The 12,832-nt window shown below is 49.8% G+C and overlaps 4 protein-coding genes across 4 annotated transcripts; 1 reads left to right on the forward strand and 3 right to left on the reverse strand.

The window, feature by feature from the left end:
- Positions 1 to 679: 679 nt before the first annotated feature.
- Positions 680 to 3,103, forward strand: M406DRAFT_341462 (uncharacterized protein; the record flags this gene model as incomplete). The annotated part of the gene is made up of 8 exons (XM_040921665.1): positions 680 to 730; positions 830 to 1,038; positions 1,119 to 1,191; positions 1,245 to 1,350; positions 1,468 to 1,652; positions 1,719 to 1,850; positions 1,967 to 2,863; positions 3,068 to 3,103. 8 exons carry the CDS (start codon positions 680 to 682, stop codon positions 3,101 to 3,103), a joined length of 1,689 nt encoding a protein of 562 aa, XP_040773173.1.
- Positions 3,104 to 5,475: 2,372 nt separating this feature from the next.
- M406DRAFT_72215 (uncharacterized protein) lies at positions 5,476 to 7,422 on the reverse strand (the record flags this gene model as incomplete). The annotated part of the gene is made up of 8 exons (XM_040925530.1): positions 5,476 to 5,761; positions 5,848 to 6,068; positions 6,141 to 6,220; positions 6,304 to 6,701; positions 6,774 to 6,887; positions 6,974 to 6,992; positions 7,083 to 7,304; positions 7,356 to 7,422. The coding sequence occupies 8 exons, from the start codon at positions 7,420 to 7,422 to the stop codon at positions 5,476 to 5,478; spliced, it is 1,407 nt and encodes a 468-aa protein (XP_040773174.1).
- Positions 7,423 to 8,401: 979 nt separating this feature from the next.
- M406DRAFT_332582 (FAD/NAD(P)-binding domain-containing protein) lies at positions 8,402 to 10,430 on the reverse strand (the record flags this gene model as incomplete). Its single annotated transcript, XM_040920762.1, has 3 exons — positions 8,402 to 9,903; positions 9,972 to 10,002; positions 10,080 to 10,430. The coding sequence occupies 3 exons, from the start codon at positions 10,428 to 10,430 to the stop codon at positions 8,402 to 8,404; spliced, it is 1,884 nt and encodes a 627-aa protein (XP_040773175.1).
- A 951-nt stretch (positions 10,431 to 11,381) lies between these two features.
- On the reverse strand, positions 11,382 to 12,822 carry M406DRAFT_45552 (uncharacterized protein; the record flags this gene model as incomplete). The annotated part of the gene is made up of 4 exons (XM_040924278.1): positions 11,382 to 11,983; positions 12,048 to 12,378; positions 12,457 to 12,565; positions 12,653 to 12,822. The coding sequence occupies 4 exons, from the start codon at positions 12,820 to 12,822 to the stop codon at positions 11,382 to 11,384; spliced, it is 1,212 nt and encodes a 403-aa protein (XP_040773176.1).
- Positions 12,823 to 12,832: the final 10 nt, after the last annotated feature.

A 12,832-nucleotide genomic window follows, 5' to 3' on the forward strand; every position in this document is an offset into this window, starting at 1 on the left:
CTATCTGTGCTGGCTATTCCAATTGTTATCACTACTCGCTTGGAATTAGAGATGTCAGCAAGTCGGCGCAAAGATGAAAACCGATCTGCCCAAAGGGTCCAAGTGAAAAAGAGAACGAAAAAGAAAGAGGCGCTGGTCCGAACAAGGGGTGGTAATTATGCCAAGCTTGAGAGATGATTATGGTCATAGTACTACATAGTATATATATACTGTAAGTCTTAACAGGCGATGGGTAACTGGATGGTTCGTCGTGATAAGCAGATAACCATGAAAGACATCATTGGTAAGGCATAGAGCATGGGGTGAACGTAAATTTAGGTGAACGCAGCCACAGACCCACAATCTGACATGCAAGCAGACAGGCTCACTATCTGTCTATCACGCCGCAGAAGATAGGAGGACAACAGAGTTCGGAGAGCATGTATTGAAGGCTTATCTCAGTTCATATTAACCGGCGGTTTTATCTTATCGTTGGAGACGGCTGACCATTTCCTCGCCTCATATTTGGTCAGGTCCCTTCGTCGCGACTGCTTGTCAGCTTTTGTCAAATTTCGACTTCGACTGCGGTTGACAGCTCGGGATCATTATTACGAGACGCTTTGTTAATTACTCACGATCTGGCATCCCAAACAAGTAGTCAGGCTTTGCACATTCCTCGCAGGAGAGGATATCTAGCATGATGGCCGTGAAGAAGGAGGCGGTGAAGGGAAAACTGACCACGTTGCATGCCGTAAGTGATGGGGGCGTTCGGGTTTTTTCATTCTATTGTTTAGGTCTCTCAGCGGTTAAGGCTCAACTTATTTCGATGTACGCTGACTTGGAACTGCAGTGGGAGCTGCCGAGGGAGGGCTCAGCAATCGCACCTAGCTATGTCTGGGTTAACCGCGATATGCAGCCTACGCCGGATGTTGATCAGACATGGTCAATCTATACAATCGCGGCGATGTGGGGGAGTGACATGATAAACCTCGGAACGTTTGAGACGGCATCTTCGATCCTAGCTGTCGGATTGTCCTGGAGAGAGGCTATTCCGTGCATGTACGTGAGCTGTGCGGGCCCCTGTATGCTGTTCAGATGACGCTCCTTGGCTGACCAATACCCCTCTCTTGCAATCACAGGGTTGTTGGGACGCTCTGTGTCTCAATCGCCATGGTACTGAATGGCGCGGCTGGAGCGAAACTGCACGTGCCGGTATAGTGATCCCATTCCACAGCCTTTCGAGCCGAGTTTAACAACGACAACAGTTCAGCGTCATCGCCACATCGAGTTTCGGATATTATTTCCGCTATTTCTGCATTGTTTCACGATGCATACTGGCAATGTTCTGGCTTGGAATTCAAGGCGCAAATGGTATGTGCCTTTTCATGTAGAACGTCCAAGATATGGCCAACATCATACCTCATATTTTAAGACCCGGGATAATTTCGGGAGGGCAAGGGCAAGTATTGACTCTATCATGTGGAACAGGCGCTCAGTGTATCACTGTCATGCTACGTGCATTGGCTCCAAGCTATAACAACATTCCAAATCGACTGCCCGCAAATGCCGGTATCACAACGCAGGGGATGTGCTCATATTTTCTCTTCTGGATTATTCAGCTTCCTATCCTACTGATCCACCCTACAAAACTGCGGTGGATGTTTATTGTCAAGGTTTGCTATGATATCCACGCTTTTCGAAAGAAGAGAGGAAAGAAAGTGGTGCTAATACAAAATCAGCTTACTCTTGCGCCTGCCACTGCCATTGCTACTATGGCATGGTGTTTACACAAGGCTCATGGCGGCGGCGAGATTTGGAGTCTCAGAGCTGAAGTTTCTGGAAGCCAGTACGCTTGGCTTTGGTTGAGCTGCGTAAGTCAAAGAATGGCCACTACAATCAGTATATGCATTGTAGTAGCCGTGGAGCGCTCGCCTGACGACGACTGTCCTCGCCTTCTTGAATTGCTTACTAATCTCTCGCGGAATAGATGACATCGGTCACAGGATCGTGGGCGACTTTGGCCTGTAACATCCCAGACTTCACCAGATACGCAAAATCAGCCAAAGGTCAATATGTCCAGGTCGCGATCATTCCAATCTTCTTCACTGCATGTGGGGTCTTGGGAATAGTCACCACTTCTTGCACCAAGACGATCTATGGGACTTACATCTGGAACCCGCTGGATATCATCTCCATCTGGCTAGACTACGGTTCTGGAGGAAGATGCGCTGCCTTCTTCGCCGCTTTTGGGTGGCTGGCAGCTCAGATTGGTACAAACGTAACCGCGAACTCGATCTCTGCGGCGAACGACCTGACGGTGCTCTTCCCACGATGGATCAATATCAAGCGAGGCTGTATGGTTGCAGCCGTTATTGCGGGCTGGGTCTTGGTTCCCTGGAAGATCCTGGCTAGCGCGTCCACGTTCCTTTCCTTCATGTCCGGCTACTCGGTCTTCCTCGCACCAATTGCAGGAATACTCGCGGCGGACTACTGGCTGGTCAAGAAATCTCACTACGACATTCCGGCCCTCTACGACCCTCACGGCCGTTACCGTTACTCCGGAGCACTACCGGGGTTCAACTGGCGCGCCTTTATCGCCTTTATCACCCCTGTCACGCCATTACTTCCGGGTCTTGCCCTTTCTATCGTCAGCGGTGGCTCAACTGCCGCCCCCTCGCCCAAGGCCATGACCGACGCTGGGATCAGGAACTTGTACAGCTTCAACTGGCTGTTCGGCTTCGTAACGTCCATCTTTCTGTATACAGCTCTAAGCTGGGCATTTCCTGACAAGCAGACGTTGCTGACGGAGACGATCTGGACTCTCGACGGTGTGGAGCAGCCCATCGAAGGGCAGACGAGCGACGAGGAACAGGCCCGTGGGCAGGTAGGGCTCGGGGGCAGCGAGAAAGCGCAAATGATGGGAAGCAGTGATACTAAAGTTTTGTAATTCGCATATTGCAAACGGTAAGGCGTTGTCAAGAGATGGCCGGCCAAGTTGGCAATGGGATGGCTGTTATGAAACCCCAAGGCCGCTTTCCAGATGAATTCCCACTGAATGCCAAAATATGTACATGTATATATCAACTAGCTACAGTCATTCTCCCTTCTAAAGAAACGGAATTGAAGTTAAGCCATGCTTCTTATCTTTCCATATGTTACAAATTGGCTTTCGTTTTTAAACTTTGGAACTCCATAACTCTTCCTGCATCCTTGGTCTACTTGGACACTGGTCACATCAAACCCCAGAGAAATGCTTTGTAAGCAACATATCCGGGTTTATCATGATCATCTGTGAAAGCTAATATACCATGTATATATAAATAGTATGAGCCATGATATTGTAGCTTGTGAAGAGTATGGGAAACAGACGCTCTTGCAATGGCGTTGAAGAGGGGCAAGAAAGAAAGAAGAAGAACAAGCAAGCAGGGCAGGAGGGAAGGAGGAAAAGAAAGGGGAAAGGACTGGAGGCAGTCTGGAGCACTGCCTGGGTCAGCAATTCTGCACCCTGGGCTAGTAACTCATTGGCTTTTGCTTAAAGGGTGACTCTCAGCCAAATATCTCAATAAGGCTGCCAAAGAAAAAAATTGCAATGCCTTAGTTCCCCTTATCCCTTCGCAAAAGTACTTGACCACCGCAACTCCGTAGAGCATTTTAAGAGCTTCACAGAACTTCCACCTTAGGCCTAGGCTTGAAAAAAAAAAATTTGACATGTCTGATCATTCTTTGTTCTTCTTAAACTATTTCAGATGTTTGATGAAAGCACATGGCTGATAGCTGGTTATTGTGATATTCGTGACACCGCTCTTACAATTTCCTTACATTTTCCGTATATTGCGACTAGGGACATAACAGGCTGAACATGATGCTGACAAACTTGGCATTAATATCCATTTGAATTGACGGATAGTCATAGCACTCGACTTTTCGCCCTTTTATCAATACGAGGTACCATTTATTGAGCGTAAAAGTGAGAGTACTCATTCAGGTCTGTGTGTCCCGTTGATTGGCATTTGGATTCTTAAGAGTCTTCATATTAGGCTATGTAAATTGCTCCTGGGTTTTAGATACGTTGAGGAAGAAAAGAACAAGAACAAGAACAAGGGAAAGAGAACGAGGGAACGAGGGAAAGAGGGAAAGAGGGAGAAAAAAAAAATTGATAAATTAAAACTTTTCTTTATTGTCTCAAGTACAACATGAAACATTTTCCCTTGGAAACGGAAACTTTTGCTTCCAACTTCTTACCAAAGCAAGAGTCAAAGAAGGAGGGAACTACAAAAGATTGACAGCGATGGTCTTATTCAAAGCTACTTTGGTATTCGGGTAATTTTTGTATTAGGAAGTTTTCGCAGTCCAAAAGTTTCTTCTTTCTTTCCAAGACTGAGGGCTCCATCTCGTCTGCCTTATCTATGTCATCAGCTAAAACCTCGTCCTCCCGACCCACAACATTACAGTCGTCCTCGCTGTCTGGCACGGTGCTGGCTCTAGATCCACGAGGTTAAGAGGCCGAGGCTACTGGACTTGGGCCATCTTGAGAGGAGGAAGGGTTCCAGTCATCTTCACTGTCGGATACATGGCGAATTCAGTCTAGGATTGTCAGAGGACGGTTCAGCACGAACGTGAAAGTACAGACACACAAGGTCACATGAAAGTGAGACGCTTTGTGAAGCTTGAGATATCTGATCAAAGCGGGATGGAATGAATGCACTTGAGTGATCATTTGCCCAGAGATGCATGCGAAGAGTGGACATTTCCATACCAGAGACAGCCTGGTATGGGGACTGATTGCTCGCCATGACGATATTCTTGTAGATTGAAGGAGATGAAGCTGTGCAGGATGTCTGGATTAGCGAGGATGACCATGCATTCTGAATGAGATTAGTTGTTTTACTGACAGTAGGAACAGAGAATAGTGTTTAAGTTCTCGTAGATGCCGAGTAGATGGTCGAGTAGGTGTGCTTTCTTCGTGCGAAATTACCTGCAGTCACATTTGTAAGATGAAAGAATTTAATTATGACAGAGCTCCAGCCTCTCTCGAATCTTTTATCTAGCTTCAGACAAATCTTCATATTGTAGGAAGGAGCGTTGTTGTCGAGGGAAGGCACGATGGGTATAGGACCGGGGGGGGGGGTGCACTAGTCCTCCAGAAAATCGGTATTCTGGAATCTCGAGCGCAAAGCATCTCGGAATCGAAATTGAAATACTCAGTTGGAGATCGTCAACGCCCTAAAATTCCTGTGTTTCAATACGTCGATACGGAAGCACCTGAGGAGAGATCTCTTCAAGGCTAATATAACCTGTGAGGAGGGGGTGAGGATAGCCAACGCTGGCTGATATCTCTAGTACTAAACATATCTATTTGATTCAGTAGTCTATGAGCAGGAAAATTCAAGAACTTGTCTATGGGAGATAGAGCCTCTACTAATCAGAGTCGGCTCAAAGTAGGTTTCTGAATCCTTTATCCGCCTTCACCTTGGCCTACGCGACGATACCACCATCTCAGTTGCTCTTCTCCGAGTCTTCCGATACAGGCTCAGCGGGGGGCAACGCAGTGCTCGTCGATGCCTCATCGACTCCAAAGTGTCGGATCACGAGCCACGCTGGAGCAATAGCAATAGCCCACAAGCCGAAGTTCATGTACACGCCTCCCGTCTCGCTGAAGACCGTGAGGGCCTCCAGACCATAACTCAGGGCCTGCCAAGCACTTTCTGTACCACGCAGCAATGCCGCATAGCGGATCACCAGGGCCTCGTCGTGGCCGGCGAGATTCTGAATCACAAAGTAACTGAAGAGAAATAGACGTTAGAATCCATGTGGGTCACTCTCTTCACGGCAAAAGTTCCCCGTCTGCAGAGACGGCGGTTGACTTACAGGTAGAGATAGTTCAACTGAAATCCTAGTGAGAGGAAGACAAAAACAGCAAAGCCCTTGCCGAAACCTGCATCCGACCAATCGTAGGTCGGTTGGGTCCTCTTGAAGATCGTGACGATGATCGTGGCCCAAAGCCAGAATGCGCCCTGTAGAGTGAGGATGACTGCAAAAGTGAGACGTGCTCGCCGCTTCAGGGGCACATTGACTCTATCCAGCCAGTACTGTGAGTGGAGATAAATTAGATTGTTGGTCAAAGATACAAAGTCTACAAGATGGGGGTTGTTTGAACTCACTCCAAGGATATTTCCTCCCGTCACTGCTGCTATTCCACCCAGGAAAGAGCCCAGGGCACGAGCTCTTACACTAAACCAGACTGTGGGGAAGAAAGAAGAAAGTTGTCAGCCGGGCGACTGCACTCGAAATCCATCAAACTCGAGGATCTGGGGAGATACGTACGGGACAGATAAGTGAAGAATACGGCTTCTGCGAAGACTGCCTGCCCAATCAGGGGTATGATGAGGAGGAATTTCTTGGTGCAAAACAGTCTTGCAGTCTTCTTCATCTCGTACCAGGGATGTTGAAGAATCTCCAGGACGACTTTCTTTCCGTCCTTCCGTTGGACCTTGCTCGGCCGGTTCAGCAGGAGTGCCACGAAGGGCCCAGCTGCCTGCAGGGCGATGAAGAGAATGTAGACGTTGTATGAGACCGAGCCTGCCTCGTTCCTGTTTGAGTTGAGGCCGATGTTGACGGCACCGCCGATGATCTGGCCTGAAAGCCTGTACGTAAGCCAATAACCCAAGGCTTTTCCCTTATTCCAAGGCTCGGGATAAGCGATGCAGAGTGCTGCTTCAGCCCTAGATTTTAGAAAAGAGTCAGATGAGTTCAAAGAGACACCATCGAATGTGACACTCCGAAGGGTTTCTTACATCCAGAAGACACCAGCCGAGATTCCGCAAAGTGCTGCTCCAAAAAGCTCGAGCCATTCGAGGCCGTATCTGCTGTTCGTGTATAGACCCGCTGCATACGGCGCATATCCAATACTAGAGAAGTCCAAACAATATCACGTCAGCCCCTGAAACATGCGGCTCTGGTGCGGGATCGAGGGGAACGAGGCAACAATACTCACGTTCCGAAAATCAGAGCTCCTATGTTGTAATAATGATTTAGTACTCTGAACTAAACAAAGAACAAGCCAACACCATCCCCACGGCCTTCTTCTGGAGATCCCAACATACCTTTGATACCAATATAATGGACAAGCGCGCTCGAGAAGAAGCACGAAAGGACCATGAGACAGAAAGTCAGGGCATTGGCCGTATTGGTCAGTGTCGGACTCGCAGTGCCTCCGGCGCCCAAAGAATTCATGGCCGTCCAAATTCCGGGGGCGGCGAAATTGCAGAGACCAAGAATGGTGATGTTGTAAAAGGTCGATCTGTACCACTTTACTTCTGGCACAACTGCTTCTTCGTTAGTATCCGGACCCGGTTATGCCTGCGAACGATGCGTACCTGGACGTTCGCCATTGTCGTCGACGCTGGAAACCTGTGGTTCCGCATCCTTGGATGTAGTAGTCATCCTGGCAGGGACGTAATACTGAACAAAGATGGGAAGCTTGCGTTGTCTTGTCAGTCCTCTGATGCTCAGCTAGCGCTTTGAAATAGTCTACGCGAGAGCGAAGAGCAGCCTTGACTGTTTCGACAACAAGAGTCAGAAGACAAGAGGCACCGATTCAATTGAACCAGGGCGACGGCGAAGGCGTGTAGGATGCAGATTATAGATGTTATAAACTCCTGACCAGCATTTGAAGGCGGTCAGGTAATAGCCAGAAATTGAAAATGGATCCATATAGCCCTATCTCGACGCCCGAGGTTACACCAGATACCCAGAATTTTTTGCGGCCTAGCCCAAAGTCAAGACTTTGATCCGTACCGGCATGCAGTCAAATCAGCTCGCGCAGCCACTGATGAGGCAATCTTCAAGCATATGACAACACTGCCGTAATGTGAGCACGCCATCCGCAGGGGCGAGCAGGGGATAGAGTTGATCAGTGGTCGCAAACTCTAGCACGCACGACCTGGTACCCACAATATAACGAGTTCCAGGGGTGCAGATTTACGTGTATAGGAGAAACGATCAGCCATCAAAAGCTGGGCCGAGTAATGCAGCAGGGCGTTTGAGACTCGTCGGGAGCACTGCTAACGGCTGAGGCCAAGAGCCGAGGATCTGATCTGTTCAAATATGCACAGCATCTACGCCAGGGTACATAAACCTTGTCGACTTGAGTATCCAGGTGTCTAGCCTTTTGGGTACGCATGTTTCCCATGGTTCTAGACCCAGGCAACCTGCCACAGCATTACTATATCACGTGCCATCCACGTGCGATCCTTGGTGATTTGAGACATCCAAGTACTAATCACTAGCTACCCAAGATATGACAGGAACGGCGGTTTCGAAATCCATGCTTTGACTACCTCCCTGTCAGACATACAGGAACTACTGCCACGGGCCGTCTACCCAGTCGAGGATCCCGAATTTTTAGAGAAATGACGGATTTCTATGGCACAAGCCACCACGATTCATGAACGTCTCGCAGGTCGATCCGCTCTGGTAAGTCGAGATAGCTCGTCATGTCCGACTTTTCATCTTGTTCCTTCTTCGTGCCACCATTACCAAAGTAAAAGGCAAACCTGTTTCCCTTGGCAACGTCTAAATGCTCGTAGTCCCAGTCCTCCCATCTGGGCTCCCGTCTCACTATCGCGCAGTGTAGCGCACTGCCAGGCCATATGCCATGAATTCTGCCCCCAGGAACGGACCCATTATACCAGCTAGAGCAGTTGGTCAGGACGGTTGTGGAAAAGAAAGCATCGCAGTACTCGACAAAGTCGTCCGCGGCAGCTTTCTTGGGGGTCATGGACTTGATGCCCTCGCGGGAGACCTTGCGGAGGACCTTGGCATAGTGGGTCAGTTGTGCCTCGACGCTATGCGGCACCGTACCGCTGGGACCTGTTCCGTGAGGGCCATGGACGAAGAGCAGGTTGGGAAAGCCCGGGGTGGCTGCTCCGAGGTATGTGTAGGGGAAACCGTATTCTCCGTCTTGGGCCCAGACGTTGGACAGCTCTTTGCCAAGCGCACGTATAGGGAAAGGCGGGATCATGTCGCCATTGGCGCCAGTCGCACAAAATATCGCATCAACCTCCCGATGCGTCCCGTCCACAGTCTCGATGCCCGTCTGGGTGAACCGCTTGATTCCTTGGCGGATGAAGTCGACATTGTCTTCCTGCAGCGCCTCCAGATATCCAGGACCAGGTGTCAGGCGGCGACAGTTTGGGGAGAAGTCTGGCACCAGGTCATCCAGAAGCTCTGGCTTTTTGGACAGGCGTGCCTTCATGGTGTCGGCAAAGAACTGTCGAATTTTGTCGTTGGCCTCGCCCTTCAGGAAAGTGTTGAATTTCCTCCAGTACTTGTCCTCCATGCCTTTTCTGAAGGCCAGATAGGTTTCTGGGTCCTTGAAAGAGTCCTTCTGCTCCTCTGGAATGGGTTGAGGACCGAGCGTCCTTTCGTCCCCCGCCCAGGAGGCTGCGATCCAGGTCTTGTTCCTGGCATAATGATCCAGCCTTGCCACGCTGCGCTGCAAATTAGACACGAGCTGAATGCCACTGGCACCGTTGCCAATGACTGCTACTTTCTTCCCACTGGGATCAAAGTCGGCATTCCAGTGAGAAGCGTGGCGCAAGATCCCCTTGTACTCCGACATGCCGGGATAACTCGGCAGTTTCCAGGCGTTGAATCGCCCAATACACGTGAGCACGAAATCTGCCTTGTCGTGAACGACCTCTCCAGTCTCAAGGTTGGTGACTGCCAGGCGCCAGTTTTCGCCGTCCCAGCTGGCCTCGTCGACCCGGTGCTGGAATTTGGCGTACTGGTAGACATTATACTTCTTGGCCACGGACTGCCAATAGTCGCGAATTTCGGCTCCAGGCGCAAATTCATCGCTCCAGTCAGTTTTCGGAGAGAATGTAGACTGGTAGACGTGTGACGGAATATCACAGCGTACGCCTGGAGAATCGTCAGCGACTGTTCCGCAAGAAACACACTTGACACCCCAAAGATATAATTGGGCTCACCTGGATATATGTTCTCAAACCACGTCCCGCCCTGCATCGTGAATATTTACTCAGCAAGCGTTCACCAACAATAAGTGTCAGCCTTCTCTCTGCTTCATTGTTACTCACAAAATCCGGATTCTTCTCGTAGATAACAAGCTCAATGCCCGGTACCTTGGCGGGTAGCAGACAGCCGCTCAGAATTCCTGCGAGACCTCCACCGACAATGACGACGCGTAGTTTTCGAGGCTCGTCCACGAACCGGTTGATGAGATCGAACCGAGCTTTGGGGTATGGGACTGGCTTTGTCGAACCGCTCGTCAATAGTGTGGCATCATCAGAGCTGGCGAGGGATCTGGCTTTTTTGACGTGGTTGGTCACCTCGTAGGCCAAGATGCTCTCCTCCCCATTGCCTAAAACGGGAGCATCGCCTGTGGTGGCAGGCTGTGCTGCTTCATGGCCATTCACTTTCGCCGCCATAATTGTGAAGCAACAGGGATGGTAAAAGATAATCTAGAATAGACAAAAGCCAAATAGCCGTTGTTCTTTTCTCTTTCTTCCAAAAATTGGTGAGTAATGCGGCCGGTCTCAATCGTCACGGCCCAAATTTTGATTAATCTGTATCATTACTACGACGCCACTTATTCATATTATCCCCATGTTTATACAGAAATTCCACCCATCCAAGCATGAGGTTCACATTACCGAGCACGACACATCTAGCCTATGAAGTGGCACATCTTTCAGAGAGGTCGGAACACTTGTGCAGACGACCCCACGTGCGGCTTCCGAGCACGTCAGAGCACGTCGAAAACGCTTATCGTGACACCATCTCCCGAGCCGCTCATCGGAGACTTCCTATCTGATGCGGTTCTTTACGTTTAGCCAAAATGTGCATGATCTACTTTTTACAATTTGCTGCCGATCACTTGAATTCTGCGCCAACAAAATGTTATCTTCCATGTAGTGAGAGGTTTTGATTTCAATTCAATATATGTATGTATGTAGAAAAGTAGGAGACAGGTCTTCCGATCGACTTGAGACAGACACCTTTTACCTAGATACCAGTTTATGTGAACAGAAAGTCGATCTATTGTCTATCTTTTTCCCTTCTCTGCTCTTTCGTTCTTACAAAAAATGTATGAAAATCAACAGCATGGGATGAAAAAAAAAATGAAAAAAATAAACATGCTGTCCGCTTTGGCATGATCCTGACAGCAAGAACTTGTCCACAGCCCATCGTAAGGATATTTCCCTTCTTTTGATAGAAATTTTGTAATCTTGGTTCCCCCCATCTCCTAAAAATTATCTCGCTATGATATGTTCTCAGAGGAATCTAGTATGAAATCATCTACACATACTGGGCGGGCGTAACTTCTATCTCTTTTGTATGCGCTGCCCTGAGGTCTCGCTCTTCACAAGAAACGCCCATCACTCCTCGCTTATCCTGACAACCAGCTTCCCGCCGCTAATCTCTCCTTTTCGCATCCTATCCAGTCCAGTGTTCACATTCTCGAGGCCTTCCTCGATATCTATAATCTCCGGCGGGGACACAAGCCCTTGCTCAAGCAGCCGCTCCAGCCATGTGACCATAGCGTGGCCCACGGCCGGCACCTCATGGAACAATTTGATGGGCACTGCGTGCAGCGCAATCCCGTCGGCTGCGACTCCCTTGGGCAGCCCAGTCAGCCCGATGAGGTGGGCCGAGAACGAGGGGCTGGTGCGCGGCGTAGCTGGAGGAGAAGGCGGCTCCGCGTTGATGGTTCCCGACCGACTCTTGGTCAGGCCCTCGAGGAGCATGGCGGCGGTGTCCTTGCCTCTTGTGTCGATGCCGAACCGGATCTCATCCCCAACGTTGCGCTGGAGGACCTGGATGGCCCGCTGAGGATCATGGCTGTCAATGAGCAGGTCAGGCCGGATGAACTTGTGGTTAGATATACGCAGGCCGTGCTTGGCACTGTCCACGATCGTGGCGACTTTGAGCCCTGCTAGCCGTGCAAGCTGGACCGTCAGGTTTGCCGACGTGGCAGAACCTTTTATTGCGTTCGTCAGCAGCGTTCATAATCACCCGTTCAAGAATTGGTCCACGCCACTCACCTCCCCAGACCGCAAGCCAGTCCCCAGGTCTTGCGCGCTCGTGCTCAGGGATACCGTTCAGAGACTCGGCTCGAATATCCTCAGGGATTGATTCAGGGGCAACTTCCTTGACGATCTTCAACAGGTCCGGCCCGTCCGCGATCTCGCTGAAATCGACGCCCATACATATCCCTAGTGCGAGTGCAGCGGCCACAAAGGCGACACCCAGTGTCGAGCCCTCTTCATAAGATAGTTGAGGAGGTAGGCGGACTGCGTTGAAGTCGAAAGTAACTACATATTCCTGATATGCTGCCTTGCGAGGGTCCCGGTAGTCGGTGGAAATAGCAATGACCTAATCGGATGATGAGAACTCGGGCCTTTCAAAAGGAAGAATGAATACGATTCAGGTAAGAGGTGGGAGGAAACGCACTCTGTCTCCCACTTTGAACCTCGACGAGTCACTGGAAAGTTGACATACGTCGCCAGAGAGTTCCCTTCCAGAAAGATAGGGAAGCTCTGGTATGGCAAAATTGAAGTCGCTTTATTCCCAGGAAAAGTGAATGATCAGCATGGCTCCAGAAACTAATGCACTCAAGGCTTCCATCAATGCAAGGACGACAACTCACGGTGCTTTCCAATCTATAGGGTTGAGGCCGATGGTATTTGTTTTCACTAGGATCTCGGCATCTCCTTGGAGTCTTGGAACCGGATAATCTTGGACAACTTTGTAGGGCTGTCTCGGACCGTAAAGCAGCAGAACACGTTGTGTCTCGGGGACGGTAGCTGGTGATGACATTGTGGCTGAC

The sequence above is a fragment of the Cryphonectria parasitica genome (genome assembly GCF_011745365.1).
Source record: "Cryphonectria parasitica EP155 unplaced genomic scaffold M406scaffold_7, whole genome shotgun sequence".
NCBI lineage: Eukaryota > Fungi > Ascomycota > Sordariomycetes > Diaporthales > Cryphonectriaceae > Cryphonectria > Cryphonectria parasitica.